The following is a 24,178-nucleotide window of genomic DNA, read 5'->3' as shown; positions in this document are numbered from 1 at the left end:
TTAAAGCCGTGTGTTTAATACGGCTATTTACGTTGTTCGGAGCCCATCATTAAAACAGTAATAATACGGTTAATATCCCAGTAAATATCCCACTAAGTTATAAATATATATTGAACACGACCTTTGACCCCAGAGTTCATGGCCTTATTCGCACATTTGTTTTTAATATTATTTATTCGACCGTTATGCCCCGCCCTCCTCTGGGTCTTATTAACCCTCTCTCCGTCTCTCACTCTGCGTCTGTGGCATGACGCAGCTCCGTGATTGGCTCAGAGGCAGGTGAGCGGCGGCTGTGATTGGACGAGAGCCGACTCCACAGAGAGAAGACGAGGCAGTTAATTTAGCACCGAGTTTACCGCAAAAGAACCCGCCGAAATGTAAAAAAGACAGAACAAAAACACATAAAATACCTAAACACTCAAATAAACTTTAAAAAAAACTTGATTATTATTAGAAATGCTTTAGTGTTTTTGGTGACGCAACTGTTAAATACCAGTGAGTGATTGTAAAGGGTTTTTTTCTTAAATTTTTGGGTGAACGTTGAATGCCGGTCCTGGGTATGTTCTCATTTGTCCACAAGAGGGCACTAAACACGTGAGAAAAATGTCGTTTTATGTGGAATTTTAAGAGGAAATAAACCGTTTTTAGTGATATTTTATGCAAGTAAATTAAAATAAAATGCAAATAAAATATCCCCAATGTGTCCAAAGTCTGTGCAGAGTTTTTTTCTGTACATAAAAAAATAACAAACCCGTTTTTTCCCTCAACAAATCATTTATTTGAGCTTTTCCAACTGCGTGATTTATTTACTTATTACATTTTTAGCATTGACAGAATTCTTTCACGAGGAATCAAAGCGGTGCATTTTTGATCGTGGGAGATTGTAATGAAAACAAAACAAACAAAGAAGAGTGCAAAATGTACAAAGCTTTTTTTTTACAGTAGAAAATGAGACGGGGCGACGTTCAACATTAAAGGAGACGTATGCTGCAACGTTTAAGCGCTTTTATCATCCCGATTCACGCTGTTCCCCTCAGCGGTCGTGCGTGTTCGGAGTAATCCCGTATCGTCTCGCGTTTGAGGCTCCAGCGCTCAGAAAATTACGAAAACGGGTCAAAAACAAATGTTCCAATATTAATAAGAATTGGCAGATTTGAACTAAACGCATAAAACCAAAAAATCTGCTGCAGAGAATTGAGCTTTTAGACCGATATTGTGGATAAGCATGTGATAATTAGTCAAATAAAATGAAAATACAACAAGAAAAAGCATCATATGTCTCCTTTAAAGTTTGGTTTGCAATAATACGAAGAGTTGAACTGTGAAACGACAGAACAAAACATGTTTATTTTGCATTTTTGTATTATTCATGTTCTTATTTCGGTTTGTGCTGTGGTTTTAATGCATCATTCTGCATTCGTTGTTCTGTAAAACACTTTACTCCTTTGTGCTCTAAAAAATACACCTTTTTTTAACGTTCAAGATTTTTTTGGATGATCTTTTTACTGTTTGTACGTATTTTTGATTGAATTTTGATTTGATGGTACGGGGCTGACACTGTTAAATCCACCTTCATTAAGTAAAAAAAAAATAAAAAGTGCCATCAAATTCAGATCATGAAAAGGAAATTAAGAGTTTTTTGTTCTGTAAAACACTTTGAATTACGACTTTGTGCTCTAAAAATCCACCTTTTTTAACGTAATGTTCGAGAATTTGGGGATTTTTACCGTTTAAACGTCATGATTTTATACATATTTTTTATTTTAACGCATCAATTGCACCTTATTTTTAAAAGGTACGGGGTTTTACACTGTTAAATCCACCTTCCATACGTAAAAATTTTATTCACAGATTCTAAAAAGCAAATGAAGAGTTTAAACATGATCTTAAAGCTTCACTGCGGAACATTCCTGGTCTTAAGATGTGCATTATTTGGCCTGGAACGCTCCACGACGTGATATTTAAACGGATTTATTCAATTGCACGCGTTTCTCGTCACGGAAAAACCCCTTGAAAACATTCTTACTCGTCTCCATGGCGATGGGTTTAATGCCTTATAAGGGACATTCCAGGCAGAGCGAAAACAAGTGACACTGCGCACTTTTACAGCATTTATCTTTCACGTTTTGTGCACTTTTTTAGGGCACGAAACGAGAGCAAAACCACAACGTTTCTATGCGATAAAAGAAAAAGTGGAAAAACCAAAGACAAATTGAAAGGAAAGAATTGAAAAGTTGATTTATTTGTGTCGTTTTGTCTTGATTATTGAGTGTTCGTGATGTAAAGTCGTCCAGAAGAATCAAAACCAGTCGCTGAAAACGCAGAGGGGTAAAAACGTTTAAATATAGCAGCTCGAAAATGTACACAAGTAAAAGTTTTCACCATAATTTAAGTTAAATCGATTACTTTGAGCTCGTGTTTTAAATCATTCAAAGCCAAATACTGGAAATACATGGCAAACCAAAAGATTAAAGCAGAACCGAGTAACTTTTCACCCTTAAAGATTAAGTATTTGCCTTCCATCGCCCCCTGCTGGACATCTACAGCACGGCACACGTTTAACTTCTCATTTTGAAGCATTCGCGAGAACATTTACCTCGAGTTTGGTTTCTTTCCCACCGAGAGTCCGAAAGTCTGTACGTGATTTCATTACGAGACGCTTTATAACCAAATAAATACCTTTTTTTGGGGTACGTTTCGTGTAATTCCAGACGCCGCACTTTACTTTATGTTACATTAAACATACATTTGATTGATACGCTTCACTACGGCAGAGTTTTCACCAATTCTTTGACTCGTACATGAGCGGGAAGAGCTTGTACTTTTATGGTGATATTTTGAAGCGAGGTCAAGGCAAGTCTCAGTCATAACTCCTCCCTTTGAGCGGGACCGAGCTAGAAATGGATTTACTCCTTGACCTTTGGCCGACTCTCTGGGTTAAACATAAATAAATGATGTAGAATTGAAGAAAAGGTTTCAAAAGGTCGTCATCTGGACAGATCTGCTTTGACTTCCATCCAAAAGTGCTTTTTCACTGATGGAAAAGGTCTAAGCAGCAGCGTTTACACTCTCCAGAGCTCCGATTGGCCGTGAGCCCGGAGGGAGGGCGGGGCCTCCTGATGCAGGGTGTTTTTTTTGGTTCCACCAGATGAACCAGAAACCAAAAAAACACCCTGTATCAGAAGGTTCCGCCCAGATTGAGAATGACCCTCAGATAAGAGTCCAGATGATACAACTGAATCTTTTTCTACAATGGAACCCTACTGGACGAATGAGGGATTAAACCCACGTTCCAATATTCCTTCTTTCTTTCTCCTTAATCACAATTGTTACATCAAAACGTACAATTTTCAGAAGCAGAATGGAAAAGCAAACTCTTGTGTCAGATCGAGTATTTACCACGTTTCACCGCCAAACGTAGAGAGTAAAGCGCCGCGAGGGAAGCGAAACGAGACAAAAAGTGCCACAAACCAAGGTTAAAGTTACTGTGTTCTGCTGTAAACGATTGGCACGACCCATTTTCTCACATCTCATCTCATTTAACGTCTTCTGCATTTGTTGAATTGTACTTCCGAATGTCCAGGTCGCCCCGGGAGCGGCCGCACGCCTTCTCGCGTGCCAAGTCCGTCTTTTCGCTCAATGCCGCGAGAAGCGAGTCGGAGTTCGGGGAAGACCTGCCGGAGCCGATCTCCGCCGGGTTTGGAGTCGAATTGTTCGTCGCCAGACCGTTTTCCGGATCCCGCAGCGCCAAGAGCGAGTTGGCGATCTCGTGGTGCGTTTCCAAAGTGTGCATAGTCCGGAACTCGTTGGCGATTTCCTCCGTCCTTTTGGCGGCGCCGTGCGACTTTTCCGCAGGGGGGAATTTGGCCCTGCTCTCCGCCAGCTGCTGAAACGGAGGCAGCAGGAAGCGATCTGCGCCTTGACTCTCGGGTTGAGTGTTGTTCTTGACGTGGTTGCTCTGCGGGAAGCCGGGGCTGGAGGTCGACGGACGATCGGGTTTCGCCGCGATTCCGTCCAAAACGCTTAAGATGCTGTCGAGGAGTCTTTGGTCGGCGTCGTCGGCACTCGCTTTGTTTGGAGTTTCGCTACGTTCTTGAAAACCGTTCCCGCTTTTGGAAAACGCGGCTTTGCCTTCCGATTGTTCCGACCCCTGTGGCTCTTCTTTCATCTCTCCCGCTCGGCAGTTTGGCGTTTTGTTCGCGTCGACCATCTCCACGTCGATGTCTGTGTCGCTGTCGCTGCTGTTCTCCAGGGAAATCAGCGCCGCGGATTCGTTTCGCCGGTTTTCGGCGTCCGACTTCTCCGACCCGCGGTCCAGGATGTCCGCGGGAAGCTCGCCGATGTCGCTGCCCTCCAGGGCCCCGCCCGCGCCGGAGGAGTGGACCAACGGGAGCGTGGGGAAGTGGCAGAAGTTTACGGTTTGCTGCGAGCCGAAGGGGGAGTTGCACGCGCTGCAGCTGCTGCTGCTGCAGTCCAGCAGAGGGCCTCGGTCACTGTCACTGTCCAGCGTGATCACCAGCGGGGGACTGGGAAGAGACGAGACGAGACTTTAATAATGTGACAGAGACATATTGTGGACATTTAAACGTCTCTCCAAATCTGGTTTTGACACTATATTTATTATTTTGGCAATGTTTTTACATGGTAAAAAGCTGCTGATGTTTTTGGTCACTTTAAGACTAAAATGAAGACTAAATATTTGTGTGTTTACTGAAAATAATAAACCAGAATGACTGTAGGTTCTGGACCCAATTATCACCCGGACAAACCTGTGGCCCAAACCAGACCATAAACTAACTCAATGAAGAAGGATTAAGTGCAATGTCCCGATCAAATAAAGATCATTGTCATCTACATTTAGCCGTGTTGTACCTGGAGAGGAGGCAGTCGCGGAGTCGCCGGCGTTTCGGGGCCAAACTGGACACGGTTCCCTCGAAGACGATCTCCACGCTGGGACTGCGCTCGTCTCGCCCGCGACTGCAACGGAGAAAACGTTACAATCTGCTTATGGAGGCGCCGAGCCGGGGGAAGAGACGACTGGGGCAAACGGTCATTTCATTTGATAATAATTCATTCTAAATTCAAAGACATCCAGAAATCACATTGTACGATTTGAGCACCTGCCGAACATGTTAGTCATGTTAGTCCTTTAAAAAGTCCACCTCTGCTCCACGTGATTAAACCCACATTAAACCCAGAGACGTGCCCGGACTCACCGCTCTTCCCTCGCCCTCTTCCGTCGCTCCCTCCTTCGCCCTCGCCTCCTCTTCTCGCGCTCTTCTTTCCTGATCCTCTCCACCTCTTTGGCTTTACTTTTACTTTCACAAACGCTTCCTTTACCGCCGCTCGGCCTCCACGTCGGGTCGCGAACGTGACTATCGAGATGGCGGCTTTTGTACTTCCGCTTCCCTCCCGGCTTTTCCGCCACCGCCGCCGCCGCGTCTTCTTCTTCTGCTTCGACATTTTGGCATTTGTCTCTCGGAGGCGGAGTCATCGGCGGAGAGGAGCCAAACAAAGACGAGGACGACGACTTGGGCGTCGACGGACACGAGGAGTTGAGAGGCGAGACTATGGAGTACCCTCGGAAGGAGTCGGAGCTGGACTGGTGCGACGGCGAGCGGGAGAAACGCCCGCACGAGGAGGAGAAGGGGGAGGAGTTTAGGTGTGGTGGGGTGCCGCCGTCGTCGCCGCCGCACCTGAGTCGTTTGCTCCGGCTCATGTCGCGCTTCCTCCGCTTGGATTTGCAGCGCTCTTCGCCCAGGACGCGGAGGAGGACTTCGGTGAGGCTGTGTCCCGGGTTCGGCGAGTCGGAGTGAGACCTCGAGGGCTGGGCGTCGTCAACGATCTCTGCGGACGCACAGAAGGGGTTCGAGTTAGGGTTCGTTTTTCTTTGGGTTTGGATGAATTGGGGATGGATGGAGGGTCAAACATGTCACCACGAGGAACTTTTTGTGTCGTCCCTTTACAAATAAATAACATACAAATACAAATACAACCACTGTCTCAGAACATTCATCAACTACCCCCTAGCTCCACCCACTGCGCTGTGACTCATCAAAAACATCCAGACTCCAGGAGCAGGGACGGGAAATGGAGAACCGGGATAGTCCCTGTGGCGAGTATAAGGACAGAAGTCAATCGCATCATCGCAACTGAAGGGGAAACCAAATATATTTACTTTACTATATCATACTACCAACTATATTCATTTTACGAGACTGTATTAAACTATATTTTGATACATTATGAAGAACTTTAGTAGAAAAAGCTTCAGTTGTAGTCATCTGGACTCAGTTTGAAAAATTGAGTCCAGATGACTGAGTCCAGATGACTACAACTGAAGCTTTTTCTACTATGGAACACACCTGGACGAATGAGGGATTACACCGACATTATGAAGAACTCCTTACACGCCCACATGAACACATATCCCATTGTTCCTCTGAAGACACTCTCTGATAAGGGAGATGTGCCGGACAGACTGCAGACCTGAAGGACGTCTGAGTGGGAAAACGGCCGGTGGAGAAACGCTGAGGAGCAACGAGGCGCGACCTCGAGGCACGACACTGTTGTTTTCAGCCCAAAAAACACTCAAAATTCTGCAAAATGTTTGAAAACATTTTCAGAAACACTCTTTAAATACAACTGTTGGTTCCACAGAGCTGATTGGCCCTGAGCAGTATATTGTTTCATCTGTTCTTCTGGCACAGGAAGCAGGGGACGCTCACTGTTAAGCTACTTTTTCGATCAATATTGCAGTTTTCGATGAGCACAATATAAAATACGGATCTACTTCAATGAAAGGAGCGGGTTCATACCTTCTCTGCAGGGCGAGGGCGACAGCGCCGGGAGAAATGGCTGCAGTTGTTTTTCGGTTGCTTCTTGATCCTCCTCTTTGCCCTCTTTTTCCTTCTCGTCCTTTTCTCCGCCGTCATCTTTACCTTCCTTCTTCTTCTTCTTCTCGTCCTCGGAGTCGGACGACAGCTGCACCAGCTCGGGCGTGCGCTCAGCGATGGGCTTCTTGTAGCCAACGATGAGGCACTCTTCCTCCCATTCGTCCTCGCCCCGTTGCCGCGGCGACGCTGGCTTCTGCGGGAGCGCCTCGCCCCGGTCGCGGCCGGCCGCCTCGTGCAGGGCGGGGCTGAAGGACGACAGGTAACAGGAGGAGTCCGCCGTGGAGTAGGACGGGCCCGGCGTTTCGTCGTCCCAGCCTGAAGACAAGACGGGTTTTCACAACTATTATGACACAATAAATAATATACAAAATATAACAAGACAAATTCTGATATATTCAAGCAAGTATACATGCGTTCGCACATCTGGGAACGTGTACAGTAGCAACCCAATCCGCCATTTTGAAAGGGACACAACAGCACGTCTACTACATAGGATATCCAGGATGTATGAGGCCGAAATGCCAAAAACCTGCTTAATCTGTCAGGTCATCGCTCTGTTGACGGACCAAGGAATGAGAGCTTTGTTGTGGACCTTAGTTTGCCGTTATCGTCTAAAGAATCAAAGTATTCGTAGCCCGTTACGCCGTAGAAAAGGATGCAGTCGTGGTAGTTTATATATATCGCGTGCCCCTTTCAAAATGGCCGATATGGAGGAAGTCCATGGATCTATTATAATATCTGGATAGGGTATGGCTAGCCGCAGCATGTCGCAGACTCCCCCAGTGGCCACTCCATTGGTACTGCATCGTGCGTCCAAAAAGCTTTGTTTCCCTAGAGCGCAATGTAACTCAAAACTGCTCGTGTTCGGCTGACAGGGCACGTAGAACTTTCAAAAAAGTTGGATATGGCGGCAATTCTTATTTATTTATGGGTCATTGACTTTTTCCAATTTTAAGATTCTTCAGTTGTCTTTAAAACGCATTTTAAGCTGTTAGCTTCGGCTACGCTCTAGCGCGCCGCTCTAGCCCAGCTCGTGACCGTCTAGACCAATCAGAGCGCGTGTAGGTGAAGTGAACGGGCCGAGATGCCGGGGAAGAGCTCAAATGCCACGACTGAGCTACAGGCGTAAAACTATGAATCTATGAGTTTAACCTGTTACCACCCACCTGTCCGCCGGCGAGCATTTTCTATATCTCAAATATTCTCTTCCATCATCACTTTTATTTCCGTGGTCAATACCAGCAAGCCATACATCATTTTAAAGCTTATTTTCTCAACAAAACGAATATGTCATTGATTTACATTAAATAATATGCCCCAAGAAGCAATTGCCAATAGTTTTTGAGAAAGTCTCAACTTTTACAAACGCATGTCCTACCTGTTTGCTGTTTATGACTGACGAAACGGCTTTAATTCTGTACATCCTTGTACTCAGTCTGTCCGTAAGGAATCATTGAAAAACAACATCCACTTGTATTTTTCCTGAAGTTATCCGATTTCGAGATATTGTCAAGTAAACAAACTTTTCTTCGTTTCTCGCCGGACGAGAATGCGCTTGTCCGGCGCATTTCTCCGTCCATAACAAATGACCTGTTTGACCTATAAAATAATGTTGGATATCCCTCTTTTCTTCAGACTGTTACCTACAGAATGAGACCATCCACGAATTTTTCTGTCCACTGGTTTGTTTGCTACAGCCTCCGCAAAAAAAAATGCGCTGCTTGCGACGCACATGGATTAGTCTGTTTACATCTAAATAGCGCCGCGTGTGAATGACGTAGCTGAGTTTGATTGACATATTATTCTAGCCAATGAGAATAGCTTTAGAAAGAGGGGCGGGACAAAGGGCTTATTGACACAGAATCTTCTGTATTCTCGTGCGTAAGGCTCCGGGAAGGCTGTAAAGAGCCAGATTTGTCGGCAGGATTTCGCGCATAACGTTTTCTGATTTTATTAGCCTTTTGGACGTGCATTTTGTTAGATATATGTATTATTATACCAAAACAAAAATAAAATTAAATTATGTATATATATATTTTTTTTAACCTCTATATGGGAAATTCATGGGTAAACTCATATTTACACATTTTCACATTTTTTTTTTAGCAGTTATAATTGCTATTAGTGGCCTACAAAACATCAAAATGTATGTTTTATGATCATAGAGGAGCTAAAATTGTAATGAAACAGTTTGGCACAGTTGGCACATATATTTGGATCACTTGTTCCGAATATACTTTTTGATACAAAAAGGTCAACAGCACCAAAATGCCTGTTCCTAGAGATCTGAAACTGTACACAGTTGTTGTCAACAAGATAAACATCATGTACAGTGAACAGCATATGCACACAATGAAGTATGTCATGCTCAGGACCATTACAAATTAACAATATTCAGGCGAGACTAAAAAAGGATGTTTTGTTTATGTTTGGGCCAATGTAGTGTAAGTTCTGAAGCCCTGACAGTGTGACATGTGCACATCTGCAGAAACTAGAAGGCCTAAGCTTTCTAATGATGCATCACACTTGCATGTGGAACATAAGATCCTCTTTTAATAAGCAATGCCATTTGGGTATGTCCAACCATTGTGCACAGGGCGAAAATAGGTGGATGGTAACAGGTTTAATAACTGAACAAATCATGGAACTAATGACCACCACGGACCTGAGGGCCCCTGAGGGACGTGTATCTACTGCTCAGAAGTGATGTCTTGAAATGTTTCTGCCTGAAAAACTAAATCACGTAATAAATGCTATGGAAATGGAATGTTTTGCCAGGTATAAACTAATGGACGTTTCATGTCCATCAGTGTGTTTTCTGTATTACACAGACAAGAAACCAAAATACGGACTTAGTCATGAGTTTAGCATGTTTTGTAGATAAACATGTCATCTGAATACATTTGACATGTTGTAGAATGATATGATTAAAAATCCCTAATTTAAGAAATCAATTTTAGATCATACATTCCATGCACTTAACCTGTTACCACCCACCTATTTTCGCCCTGTGCACAATGGTTGGACATACCCAAATGGCATTGCTTATTAAAAGAGGATCTTATGTTCCACATGCAAGTGTGATGCATCATTAGAAAGCTTAGGCCTTCTAGTTTCTGCAGATGTGCACATGAACACTGTCAGGGCTTCAGAACTTACACTACAGAGGCCCAAACATAAACAAAACATCCTTTTTTAGTCTCGCCTGAATATTGTCAATTTGTAATGGTCCTGAGCATGACATACTTCATTGTGTGCATATGCTGTTCACTGTACATGATGTTTATCTTGTTGACAACAACTGTGTAAAGTTTCAGATCTCTAGGAACAGGCATTTTGGTGCTGTTGACCTTTTTGTATCAAAAAGTATATTCGGAACAAGTGATCCAAATATGTGCCAACTGTGCCAAACTGTTTTATTACAATTTTAGCTCCTCTATGATCATAAAACATACATTTTGATGTTTTGTAGGCCACTAATAGCAATTATAACTGCTAAAAACAATATATGTGAAAATGTGTAAATATGAGTTTACCCATGAATTTCCCATATAGAGGTTAATAAAAAAAAAAAATATATATATATATATATATATATATATATATATATATATATATAATATTTTTATTTTAATTTTTGTATTGATATAATAATACATATATCTAACAAAATGCACGTCCAAAAGGCTAATAAACTCAGAAAACGTTATGCGCAAAATCCTGCCGAGAAATCTGGCTCTTTACAGCCTTACGCACGAGAATACAGAAGATTCTGTGTCAATAAGCCCTTTGTCCCGCCTACCAGGAGAAAGGTCTCCTCATTGGCTACAATAATGTGTCACTCAAAGTCTCCTGCGTGCCTGTTAGCAGAAGCTAAGGGCTAAAAACAAAGATGGACGCGCGCTTTGGGAGCGCCGAATTTTTTTCCACCGGAGGCTGTAGCAAACAAACCCGGTGACAGAAAAATTCGTGGATGGTCTCATTCTGTAGGTAACAGTCTAAGGAAGAGATCGATGTCAAACACTATCGTATAAGTCAAACAGGTGATTTGTTATGGACGGAGAAATGCGCCGGACAAGCGCATTCTCTTCCGGCGAGAAACGAAGAAAAGTTTGTTTACTTGACAATATCTCGAAATCGGATAACTTCAGGAAAAATACAAGTGGATGTTGTTTTTCAATGATTCCTTACGGACAGACTGAGTACAAGGATGTACAGAATTAAAGCCGTTTCGTCCGTCATAAACAGCAAACAGGACATGCGTTTGTAAAAGTTGAGACTTTCTCACAAACTATTGGCAATTGCTTCTTGGGGCATATTATTCAATGTAAATCAATGACATATTCGTTTTGTTGAGAAAATAAGCTTTAAAATGATGTATGGCTTGCTGGTATTGACCACGGAAATAAAAGTGATGATGTAAGAGAATATTTGAGATATAGAAAATGTTCGCCGGCGGACAGGTGGGTGGTAACAGGTTTAATAAGGACCAGAATTATTTCCATTGACAGTGAAAAAGTTTACTAACTAGACATTTTTTATGGTTTTATATTTTATTTGCGATAAACCACAAAACTCTGAATAATACCTCTAAACTATTGAGCCATGACAATAGATGTACTTTTTTCCGGTTCAAAATCCTTCAGTTTTCTTAAAACCAGTTGTTTAATATTTGGCTTTATCTCACACTGTGCTCTGCGCTGCTCTAGTAACTCTCTCTGATTGGTCAGTACGATCACATGGTACGCTAACCGGACGCAGACCTACGTCACTTCTGGGCTGCAGTGTCCAAAGGCTAACTGGCGACATGCGCTACTGAGCAGCTCTCATTGACTTGAATGGGCGGCCATCTTGGCTGCTGGGGGCTTGAGGAAGTCCCGGATGTATGACGTCACCGCGAACGCATGTATACAATGATAGATAAACATTAGATATCACAGCATTTTACTGACATTATATCTTCTTCTTTGGCGTTTTATGGCGGTTGGTATCATAAAGTGTTACATTACCGCCACCTACTGTAGTTGTACGTCTTCAGAGAGTGTGTTTTACGCTTTACCGTTAAAAAAGAGAACAATAATGTAAAATAAAAGTCTCCTAACACGAGTCTGAGTGGGACAGATATATACTGCAGCAGAGTTTTCAGAGCGTTGACCGACACGTACCCGTCATACTGAGGCTGGCCTGGCTCTCCTGCACCGGCTCCACCGCGCCTCCTCGCTCCCGCTCCTCTTCCTCCTCGGAGATGGCGATGACCTCGCAGCTGTCCGTCGAGCTGTCCAGCGCGTCAACGTTGAAGGCCACGTCCGGCGGCTCGTAAACGGCCTGGGCGTCGTAGCTTTCCATGGCGAGGGGCGAGCGGGCGAAACTGACCAGCTCGTGCAGAAAGTGATCCGTGCGCGCCAACAAAAAAGGCCGCAGCTCGTCTTCCACGACGGGCAGGTCTTCCAGTCCGTGCCGAGCGACGCGCGCCATTATAATCCGCTGGACGATGGCTATTAGCGAATCGTGCGAGCCGTAAAGCACAGCCAGCTCCCGTCGTATCCAGGGACGCAGTCTGTTTAAATTCGAAGGGTTGTGGCAAAAGCTTTCAACTGATATTTCCCTTTGCGCTTGGTCTTGGTTGCTCCCCGCGATTCCTCGAACTCGTATCCCGCATCGGTACAGCCCGCGACGCAGCGCCACCGCTTCCCTGTCGCGCAGAGCCCGCACCCGTCCACCTTCCCGCTGCAAGCGCCGCCTCGCCGCCAGCCGGGAAAGCAGCTTGCGCGTCTCTCGATTGTTGGCGACGAACGGCGGCAAGTTCCCCAAAGGCCCGAGCCCGGTCAGCCCTTCGAAAATAATCCCGCGCTGGGAAAAATCGAGGGGCTGCGGCTCCTGGGCGTTCACCGGCGGCGATATCGGGATGTACTCGGGACTGTCAGGCGGCGAGTCGACGAGCCACTCCCAGACCGGCACCATCCGCTGGTTCCGCCGCTGCCTGTTCGAGCTGCTCCGCAACGTCAGCCTCATCCGATGGTCGCTCGCCATCGCCGCCACCATGGCCACCGTCGCCGCCACGCTGCCGTTCTCAGGCGACCGGCGGAGCGTGTACTTCTTGAAGTCGTTCTCGCCGCGCACCGTGTGTAGGATGGAGGCAAACGGCTGCTTGCAGAGCGGGCACTCGGCCTTGTTGTGCGACCACTCCTGGATGCACATGAAGCAGAAGCGGTGCAGGCAGCGGTCCAGGTACGCCAGGTTGTTGAAGCGGTCCAGGCAGATGGGGCATTTCGAGTCGGGCGAGGCCTCTTCGGCGGACACGACCGGCCGAGAGGCGGCGGCGGAGGAGGACGGAGGAGGCGCGGCGGCGGCGGCGGGGGGAACGCCGGCGCCTGCGGTGGAGGTGTTAGTCGACGCGTCAGTTCTATTACTGTTTGCTCTGCTGTTGTTTTTCCGCCGGCTTTTGCTGCGCGTGGAGGCGCCACGGCGACGATCTTGACGCCGCCGCTGATGTTGCTCTTCTTCTTCCTCGTCACTCTGGGGCAGCGCGTTCGCCGACGGCGCGTTGTCTTGGCGACGCACGCGCAGTTTCATACGTGAGGGCGCCATCACCTGGAAACACGAGAAAGAAAATCATTCAGCTGTAACATGGCGGTGAGATCATGGCGACACTGAAGCGATTGGCAAAGAAACACTTCACACGTGTCTGGAGACTAAGGATGTGACGATATCAAATGTTAGTGTTCACGATTTAACGATTAGTCACGATTATTGAGACCAAACAACAGTGAAATCTTGAATTTTCCTTTGTGACCGGCTTTAAAATAATATTACATTTGACAAAAACAGCCAGAAAAAAAAAGTTATGTACATTTAGGTCTATTTTGGACTGTGGTGATTACCGTTTTTTTTGGTTCTTACGATTATATTGTGACCTAAATAATCACAATTATCGATTAAGCAAATAATCTTGACATTCCTATAGTAGAGTACGGAGTAGGCCAAGCAGTAGCTCTAAGCGGGTGAGCTGCATCTGAAACGATCTGGCCTGGGCGTGGTCCCCATTCAGCAGCAGAGACAGAAGAAAGTAGAGTACCCCCAAAAATCAGGTCCCATGGTTTCTGCGTCCGGACAGCTAAAGCCTCCGCCGACGGTTTCCACTGTCGCAAAACAACTCTCGTCATAATAAACGAGTCCAACCGTTTAAACTAAGCACAATTTAAATACAAATTCTTGACCATCCAGACAAGAACACGCAGCTCCCGCATTCCTATAAACAACTATTGCAATATTATCCATTTTGATACATCTACATTAACATGCGCCAAATAAACAAAGAATAAATGGTTGTTCAAATTATACATCCACATAAATAAAGAAAACATGTGTATTGTAGACCGACAGACTTCTCAAATACTACTATTTGTTTATTTTTTGGTCTTATTTTGTGTTCAATGGTGATGTCGATGTGTTAAACCCCGGGAGACAGTAAAGGATCATCATTTCTTACCTTATCTCCTTGTAAAGACAATAAAAACATGTTGAAATTCAAACAAACCAATGCACATTAAAACCTAGGATGATCTTCTTCTTTGGTGTTTAATGGTGGTTGGTATCCAAGTGTTACATTACAGCCACTTACTGTAGTTAGACTTTATTCTTTAGACTCACTTTGTCTCTTTGGTGTTTATAGGAGTTAAAAGCCATGAGTTCCAAGCCCACGAGTTCCATGTGTTTGTGTAAAATATGTTCATATTCTATTTAAGTTGATGCTTTATAGTGATTCTAGTTGACTTTTATGCTAGTTTTTGTAACACTGTTATTTTACACTGTTACTTAATTATTTTCACTGGTGTTTTGTCTGTTTGAAAGTTTTTACCTGACTTTTGATGCCAATGGATCTGCAACATTAAAGAGTGGACATGTATCTAAAGGCAAAACATAGTATCAGATGAAACAGCCTTGACCGCTTGATCCAGACTGACTCAACTTACTCTTGTTCAGAAGTTGTTCCTCAAGTAAAACACATGAATGTGTGTTTAATGTTATAGTTTAGCAGCTAGATAGTAACTTGTGATTTGTAAGTTGTAACTTCTGTTGAAAACAGAAGTTGAGTTTATTTCACTCTGCAGTTAAGTCTTGTGTTTGACAGTCGTCCTTGTTCAAGTGTCTTCAACTTAATTGAGCCAAGTATTATGCTGTTATAACATTATGCAAATATGGCATGGGTTTAGGTCTGGACCTAAACCTCTGGATTCGAATCCGGACCTGAAGGGTTGTTGTTGTTGTTGTTGTTGTTGTTGTTGTTGTTGTTGTTGTTGTTGTTGTTGTTGTTGTTGTTGTTGTTGTTGTTGTTGTTGTTGTTGTTGTTGTTGTTGTTGTTGTTGTGTCTTCTTCTTCTTCTTCACCCACTGAAGTTGTACGTCTTGGACTTCATTCTTCAGAAGCACAGGAGTTATAAAGCCCTAAAACTACAGTGACATTTCCCCTTTGAGGGACAAATGTAGGCTCATCTTATCTAACTGCAGTGGGTGGCGGTAATGCAACACTTGGCCATAAAACATCAAAGAAGAAGAGGAAAAGCTAGCATGTTTCAAATGAAGTAAAGCCATAAAAACGTCACAATACAGCCGCACATGCACTGACACATCATGCAGTGACATAAAGCACCGACATCACGTTCAGACCTCTCAAATATGATTTGATTTTAATTTTAAAGGCATTTGTCCCCTTTCCCACTGCGCCGGATCATCACGTCTTGGCAATTTGCGTTGTGCTCTTACATTAGTCTTGAGAAACGTGTTTATTATGCTAAAACGCATTTATGCTAAGAAGAAGCTAACCGCTACTAGCACCATTGTCCCCGCTGTCAAACCGTCTGCCGTTTCGAAAGCCCGCGTGTTTCACTGCGTTTATGAAATGGCACGTCTCCAAGCGGTCGCCGTGCATGAAATAATAAGTTAGATGGGCGAATATGTGTTTTAAAATGCGGTTATTCGCGAGTGTCGGCGCGCTAGCTAACGTACCCGATCCGTCGCAGCGGCAGCAGCAGCGGACTCCCTCGGCGTCTCCCGAGCCTCTCATCCGGGTTCGGTCCACCGTTCGCGGGCCGCTCCGCTCAGTTTTGCCGCCGACAACCGGGCGTCGCCGTCTCGACCCGCGCACCGCGACAATCCGGTTTATTTACGTGGATTTCTGCGCGAATGCGGCGAGTTTTGATCGGCCACCGCCGCTGCACATTTCCTGCTGCTGGAATGTTCACGCAAAGGACGCCGGGAGCAAAGATCGTCGGGGCGAAAAGATGATTGGTCACTCGGGAGACGCGCGGTCACGATTTACAGTTCGCTTAATTCTTACGCGTGATTATTGTTTTGCTGTTGCGTTTATTTCAATTTATTAACGTTCAAAAAATACACAATAATATTCAACAAAGTAGTTATTATTATTATTATTTAAAATGTCTATGTGAATACAGTGTGAGACTTCCTGTTTACATTAACATATCGCTCAGTTTACAAGTTCGTTGCGCCGAAGAAAACTATAACGTGGATAAAATTGGACAAAATTAACGCAATTTTGTGACATTTTTGTTGAATCAAACGGGATGATGCAGTGTTTAGGCCGGCGGGACCTGGACAGAATCTGCTCTCTGGTAAATTTAAGCCAATTTCTTACGGAAAGCTAAATACTGTTGCAGCATTAGCATTTAGCTGTGGCATAACTAACGTACAAACCCACAATGAGCCGGAAGTGCACATTGTTGAAAAGTGTTTTTTAACCACATTTAATGTTTATTTCAAGTTGATTCACGTTAAAATATTTGTCCGGTCGATTTTATGAAAGAATACTGTTCAAAGACATGCATAAAGTCTAATAGATTATGTTTATCTTTCCAAAATACATGATAAAGTGCACTATCTTTATCATGTTATTGCTTCAATAACTAATTAACAGGATTATTGTAAGTTAGTTATGATAGTGATTAACAGTGGCATAATTTCTGCTTTTACTATTTTGTGTGTAAACCAATAATGTTCGATTTTTTTCAATATATTTTTGTTTATTTCAATTGATTTTAATGTTGGTGGATCTTGAACAGTTTTTATTTGTCAAGTTAATTATGTAAATTTAACTGGATCAGAATGTAATGGTTTGTAAGTACTCTAATTTATGACTTTTGGGTGGATTTAACACCCTTATTGTTTGCATATTATTGTGATATTGACACATTAAAACCTTGTATTCTCAAACATCTCAGTCCATGTTGAATATGCTCAAAATATCGCACCTGATAATAAATGAGATAAGCTGCAGTTAAGGATGTCAAGATTATTCGGTGAATCAATAATCGTGATTGTTGAGGTCATAATTTAATTGTAATCACTAAAAATTATAATCGTGCAATTTTTAGAGGTAAAAAAAGTATGGTTTATGTCTATTTATAGAAAAGCGATCATTTTCAAACTAAATGAGGTCTTTTTTTAGTTAAATTTAAAGGACTGGGACTATTTTAGAAGCAAAATGAAGGACTTTCCGCTCTGCCTTTCGACACAAAAGTAAACTTAAATGTAAAGTGCTTTTTTATCTTGCTGTTTATGTCCAACTAATCATCAGAACGTTTGATTTGATGAAGTAGGTCACACAAGGTAGGATTTTATGGTCGTTTTGGTCATAAATCACGTTTATCCCCCACAATAAACAATCATGCCGACACGCCTAGACTTTGTTATACGATCCATGATGTCTAGCGCTGATATTTACATCGTAACTTTGACGTCAGATTCTCTTGGGGATCGTGGTGTTGTCCTGGGCCTACGTGATCTACGCCTGCAGGATCTCCGCTCGGTGGCTCCTGGAGGAAAAGCCTGAAACTTAACATGAAACCACGACAGGTGAGCCGCCGATCGGACACTACGGTTTTACTCATTTTAGTGCAAATCTTTAGCGCAATTCATGAACGTACGACAGTTTGCAAAAGTGTTTTCTAGTTACAAATGAGGCCCAAAAGTCTAAACCAGTCATCCTACCCACAGAACTTTAAGACAACACAAATAATCTAATGTATAACAGGTATTTTTTGCTACTTTGCACTGAAATAGTTTGTCCTCGCAGTCAATTTTTAGAAGGATATATGAATAAACAACAACGGCGACAAACTGCAGCCCTGTGGTACGCCAGTAGAGGACACCAACGATAGAAAAGTATTCAGGTACGACAGGGGCCACGGCTTGAATAATGACAACATACACATAAACAATTGCGACAAACTGCAACCCTGTGGTACGCCAGTAGAGGACGCCAAAGACTCAAACATTGCTGCTAAGTTTGCACGCACACCAAAAAAACAGATTTATGGGCCTTTAAGTGTAAAGGGGAAATGAAAGAAGTGATTTTGCCGTTTGCATATCCTTTTTAATAAGCTTTTAATGAAACAAATATGATAATATGATAAAATAACTATACCTATAGAATCAGAGTAGCATCGACATTGATAGAGCTCAGTCAGTAGATTATGTTAAATGTAAAAATTCCGAGTAGGACTGAAATTATTGATTCGTTTAGTAGGAACCAAGTCAAAATATGATCTTTATTGAGACGTTTTGATTATATTTTTAACCCAATAAAGGTTGAAATAAGATGACTTAAGGCTTCTAGATGGAGAATATGTGCAAAAGAATGTAAACACATCTTTCTTACAGAAGAAAATCTGAAATAGTTATTTTTTGACATTTTGATTTAATAACGCCACAGTTTTTATGATAAAAAGTGGTTGCCTATGTTTTTTAGAGTCTGTTTAGTGCCGAAAACTATTAGGATTCTTTTTTGTATTTGGAAAAAAAAGGCTTTTATTGTGAATAGTACTGGCGGTGGAGTAGTACAAACCGTAGTTGTGGTGGTGGAAGTAACAGTCTACCAATTATTCAATTCAATTCAATTTATTTTTGTAACGCACAAAATCACAACAACGGTTGCCTCTGAGGGAGAAAATAATTAGCTATTGCAAAACTGTATGACACCAGTTGAATTTAAATGCTTTCTTTGGATGTTAAAATACATTTCACTTGTATTTGCTTTTGTCTTTCATGTGCAGGAGAAAATAAGAAGAAGACTATTTGCAAATGGAACAAATGGAGATGGAAAACAACAAAAAACAGACATTTTCACTTGACAATTTTTACTTAACAGTTATTTATTGAAATTGCAAAGTTTTGTTGTATAGTATTTGTATTTATTTCTAAAAATAATTTTATATGTATTTAAATGTATATTTTCTTAATAAAATGTAAAAGGAGACATTGTTTGACATTATTTATTATGGACAGAAACAGCACAAGGAGATATTGTTTATTTACATGTTTAACTAACCCACAATGTTTTTATGGGAAATACAAACCGGAGTCTATATAATTGTATTTTTTAAGCAAACGTATTTGACATTTCTACCTTGAAAATTCAAAAATCTAAGTTTAATGTAAAAAAAAAACAAAAAACTACCGGTTAATTAATTAGCAATTATATCCTATAATGCCCGTTAGTTATGGAAATGTGTTGTAAAATAATTGTAAAATAATTCTTGTTATTGGTCTTGTTCTTCTTTGTGTTTGTTTATATTTTAAATAATAATAATAAATATAGCCGCAAGCGGCAATGAGCGGCCCTCGCCACGCCGCCCCCACGCCGCAAGAGGAGGGGGCGCTAACGCGCCCCAATGGTCCTTTTTTTACGCCTACTGCTGAATCTGTGACTCTGTCACATCTTCTCCCCTTTGTTTTACCATCAAAAAGCAATTTTATTTTGAATTCTTGGCAAAATGTGCGGCTTTGCCGCACAGACACCGTGACTCTTAGAATAAAAATGTGGATAACTTTTGATGGTCCACCCCTGAAGATGAGTCTCACCAAATTTCAGGTTAATATGTCTAACGCACTAAGAGGAGTTTGTGAAAGTATAAAGTGTAAACATGTTCTGGCGATTTCCCCATTGGAATAACATGGAAGGTTTCGGTCATCGTTACGGCAAAGCCATAACAATTATGACATGGGTCTCATTGACTTTTTTGATGGGGATGCCAAAATTGAGTTGTGTGTCAAATTTCATATAATTTCGCAAAACTAAATATTTAACCTCCATATAAAATCTGTAGGGGGCGCTGTGGCTCCAAATTAATTTATTTCACTTCAAGTAGGTTTAGGGCAAAGAGTTTAACAACTGATTCTAATTTGACGCAATTCGGACTTTATCTGCGCAAACGGCAGAAATGTTAAATTTGGGAGATTTCTGAAATTCTTGCTACAGTTTGCGGCTTCGCCGCACAGAGACCGTGAGAGGTATCAATGTAATTTGGATAACTTTTGATGTCCCACTCCTCAGTAGCATTTTCACCAAATTTCAGCTTTTTAGGGCCAACGCCCTGGGAGGACTTCGTAAAAGTACGACGTTTGGAAAAACTCCGAAGTCATGTTTAGCCATTTTTGAAGCAATATGGCCGACATTTGGTTGGGCGGACGGCGTTGCCGTAATAATATTTTTTACTTCTCTTGTCACCATCTACCTCTGCGCCAAATTTCATGATTCTACGATCAGATTTTTTTTGGGTAATTTCCCATCTCTCAATGCATTTTTGGTACATTTGGGGGCGCTGATGCGCCAATTTTTTTAATTTTAGAAAAAGGAAATAGCCAGAATGTAGAGAGGCACGATTTTTAGAGGTGTGCTAATTTTTGTGACTTTTCGTCAATGTTCACTGGGTGAAAAATAGGGGGGTTGGTCCCGAGAAGAAGAAGAAGAAGAAGAAGAAGAAGAAGAAGAAGAAAGAAAGAAAGAATAATATTCCGATGCGAAAACAATGTTTCCCATTTTTCAAATATCATGAACTATACATTTTCGGAAAGCGCTCGCGCTTTCCTACCTCATGGTGTGGGTCCCTGGTCACTGACGGGTACTTTCGTTAATTTTGAGTGGGCTCCGCCCACTTTGTGTTTTTGGCCCTCTATACAGTAATAATGTTCAATTTTTGCATTACATGCTTATATGCACGGAACATGCAAGATATGGGGAACGTATTCGTGAGCTACTTAGCGCAAATGAGTGCTTTATGATTTAAAGTGCTCGTTTAGTGCGCACTTTTGCACGGGCTTCGCCCGTTTACAACGGTAAAGTTCCATTTTCCTACTACTAATTAGTATGCACGGGGCGTGCGTGAGTGAAGGAGTGCGTTAGTGAGTGTTTGGAAGTGGGCGAGCGCTTTGCGCTCGATTTCGTGCGCACTACGTGCGCACTTTCGCAGCCGTGCTTCGCACGGCCTTACGAGATTAATAGGCCTCTCGCCAGCTTGTGGTGCTCGGGCCTAATAATTGAAATATCTTTAAATTCGCTCCTTTTGCTGCTTTTTGATTATTTATATATTACTATTTTATATATTTTTTCCCTGTTTAAAAAAAATAGAAACATGACAAGGAACACGTCCAGCTGTGAATAAGAGTGTTACTATTGTTATTATTATTTTTTATCAAGAGTATAAGAAGTTTTTTATCATTTACTTCTGTATCTACTCTGTGTTGCAACACTGGAATTTCCCCATTGTAGGACAAATAAAGGCTTATCCTATCTTAAAAGAAAAATAATAACCGTAATCATAGTCTTTATTAAAAAGCCACAATGACTAAACATAAATAAAATTCCTAAATAAAAAGTCCAACATTTAAATCCCAGTTTGTCAAAAGTTTCTCAAATTTGTCCATTTTCAATATTTTACCCGGTCGTATACTCAATATACATTTTGCATTTTCGAAAAACACCCTTTGCAATATTACACATTTTCCCGACATGTCTCCTTCTTGTAATTACAATTAAATAATAAGATACAGTTTGGCCTGCCTCACAGACTGTGTAACGACGGCACAATTTCACCATCTGTAATTAATGCCCCTTTCTCCCCCGCGGACAAAGGCCCCGGTTTAATGCATTCTGTAAATGGAGCGACGCATTTGAAGCCTCTAAAATGCAAATGCGCCGCTTTTCAGACCAGGCTGCCGCCCCGTTCGCTGACAAACACTTCAAATGCTTCTCGTCTCAAATGTGATTAAAAACCCGCTTTGCAGCTCCGGCGCTTTTGTCCGCCGCGCCGAACACGAGGTGGGATTTTGGACAGAGATGCGGCATGACGCGAGGAAAAGGGGGAATAGAACATGGAACCATCCAACTCTCAACATGTACTGAAGAAATATGCAACAGATTAAACCTAACTTACCCAGCTAACTTCCCTCACTTACCCAACTAACTTCCCTCAAACTAACTTCCCTCACTTACCCAACTAACTTCCCTCACTTATCCAACTAACTTCCCTCACTTACCCAACTAACTTCCCTCACTTACCCAACTAACTACTCTCGCTTACCCAACTAACTTCCCTCACTTACCCAACTAACTTCCCTCACTTACCCAACTAACTACTCTCACTTACCCAACTAACTTCCCACACTTACCCAACTCACTTACACAACTAACTTCCCTCTCACTTACCCAACTAACCTCTCCCACTTACCCAACTAACCTCCCTCACTTACCCAACTAACTTCCCTCACTTACCCAACTAACTACTCTCGCTTACCCAACTCACTTACCCAACTAACTTCCCTCACTTACCCAACTAACTTCCCTCTCACTTACCCAACTAACCTCTCCCACTTACCCAACTAACCTCCCTCACTTACCCAACTAACTTCCCCCACTTACCCAACTAACCTCCCTCACTTACCCAACTAACTTCTCCCACTTACCCAACTAACCTCCCTCACTTACCCAACTAACTTCTCCCACTTACCCAACTAACCTCCCTCACTTACCCAACTAACTTCTCCCACTTACCCAACTAACTTCCCTCACTTACCCAACTAACTTCCCTCACCCAACTAACTTCCCTCAAACTGACTTCCCTCACTTACCCAACTAACTTCCCTCACTTACCCAACTAACTACTCTCGCTTACCCAACTAACTTCCCTCACCCAACTAACTTCCCTCAAACTGACTTCCCTCACTTACCCAACTAACTTCCCTCAAACTGACTTCCCTCACTTACCCAACTAACTTCCCTCACTTACCCAACTAACTTCCCTCACTTACCCAACTAATTTCCCTCTCACTTACCCAACTAACTTCTCCCACTTACCCAACTAACCTCCCTCACTTACCCAACTAACTTCCCTCACTTACCCAACTTACGTCCCTCACTTACCCAACTTACGTCCCTCACTTACCCAAATAACTTCGCTCACTTACCCAACTTGGCCCCACTTTTCTTAAATACACAGCTATTCAATATTTATGACATTAATATTCATCAAATACCTTTGTTCCTCAAACCTGTGTCAAGAAAGTTCATTCTCATCAAACTAAATCAGCAAAAACTCTTCATCTCCCGTTAAAGTAAGTATGTTTTATTTGTATAGCACCTTTCACAGACAGAAGTCACAAAGTGCGTCACAAAAACACAAAATATAATAATAAATAAATAATAAAGTGTCCATGACAGGTTGAACTAAAACACAGTTAAGATAAAACGAAATATTTTAAATTTTGCTATAAAAAAAAAAATAAACTTTACAGTTTTTCCCAGAATAGATTTTAATTTTTTATGTTTGTAATTTAACTTCCTGTTTGTAATTGACGACACTGCAGAAAATGTGATTGCACCGGTCCCTTATCAGTTTGTAATAAAACAGGGATGTGGATGTATGTAAAAATAATAAATAATCACTGTTGGTATTGTTTTGCATTGCACTTTATACTTTATTGTCATTTCAAATCATGTAGTTTTGGGGGAAATGATCAAAATTGGTCCAACATAAATAAATACTATTTTTGACATGAGCCGTCTGAGTGCAATGTTTCATACTTCCATCTGTGAAAACATGAATAATACGCTCGGTGTAATTCTCATGGCAATAAACCCAAAAAATAGATGGGGATTTGTTGGTTTTTGTGTTTTTTTTCCCCTTTCTGTTTCTGTTCTGTTTTTGTTGATTTATGTTCTCAAAGAAATATATATATATGTCCAAACTAGACTTGAATTATAATGAAGGGATGGCATTTTAACGGCTTTCTGTTCTAGAAATAAACGTTATCAACCGTTAAACACATTTTCCCTTTTATATCCGAGAAAAAACAGATTGTGAACCGAGCAATCCTTATTTACACGCACATAATATTTTTGTACAAATGCTGAATGCCATGTTGATGAGTAAAATGAGCATTATATATCGTGTTTACGCTTTTGATGTGCGACGTTTGACCAGCAGAGCG

General features: G+C 42.2%; 1 protein-coding gene and 1 long non-coding RNA gene across 2 annotated transcripts; one reads left to right on the top strand and one right to left on the bottom strand.

The window, feature by feature from the left end:
• Positions 1–787: 787 nt before the first annotated feature.
• LOC140371848 (uncharacterized) lies at positions 788–16,126 on the bottom strand. Its single transcript, XM_072459066.1, has 6 exons — positions 15,902–16,126; positions 12,062–13,487; positions 6,819–7,211; positions 5,217–5,847; positions 4,873–4,977; positions 788–4,526 (listed from the first exon to the last, which is right to left on the bottom strand). The coding sequence occupies exons 2-6, from the start codon at positions 13,482–13,484 to the stop codon at positions 3,536–3,538; spliced, it is 3,543 nt and encodes a 1,180-aa protein (XP_072315167.1). The 5' UTR covers positions 13,485–13,487; positions 15,902–16,126; the 3' UTR covers positions 788–3,535.
• Positions 16,127–16,396: 270 nt separating this feature from the next.
• LOC140371849 (uncharacterized) lies at positions 16,397–19,054 on the top strand. Its single transcript, XR_011928497.1, has 3 exons — positions 16,397–16,527; positions 17,656–17,767; positions 18,967–19,054. It is a non-coding gene; the product is annotated as an uncharacterized lncRNA (long non-coding RNA).
• Positions 19,055–24,178: the final 5,124 nt, after the last annotated feature.

The sequence above is a fragment of the Eucyclogobius newberryi genome, unplaced genomic scaffold (assembly GCF_026437365.1).
Source record: "Eucyclogobius newberryi isolate DKJ021-1_F unplaced genomic scaffold, fEucNew1.0.hap1 SCAF_22, whole genome shotgun sequence".
Lineage (NCBI taxonomy): Eukaryota > Metazoa > Chordata > Actinopteri > Gobiiformes > Gobiidae > Eucyclogobius > Eucyclogobius newberryi.
The sequence above is the reverse complement of the archived record's forward strand: the minus strand, read 5'-3'. Positions and strand labels throughout refer to the sequence as shown.

What these genes read in the sequence shown, in the direction of transcription:
- LOC140371848 (XM_072459066.1), bottom strand. Translation starts at nt 13,484, where the DNA reads ATGGCGCCCTCACGTATGAAACTGCGCGTGCGTCGCCAAGACAACGCG. An exon ending in GCCCTCGCCCTGCAGAGAAG is followed by an intron (nt 5,848 to 6,818) that starts GTATGAACCCGC and finishes GTGCGTCCGCAG; the next exon opens with AGATCGTTGACGACGCCCAG. An exon ending in AAGAGGGCGAGGGAAGAGCG is followed by an intron (nt 4,978 to 5,216) that starts GTGAGTCCGGGC and finishes TCTCCGTTGCAG; the next exon opens with TCGCGGGCGAGACGAGCGCA.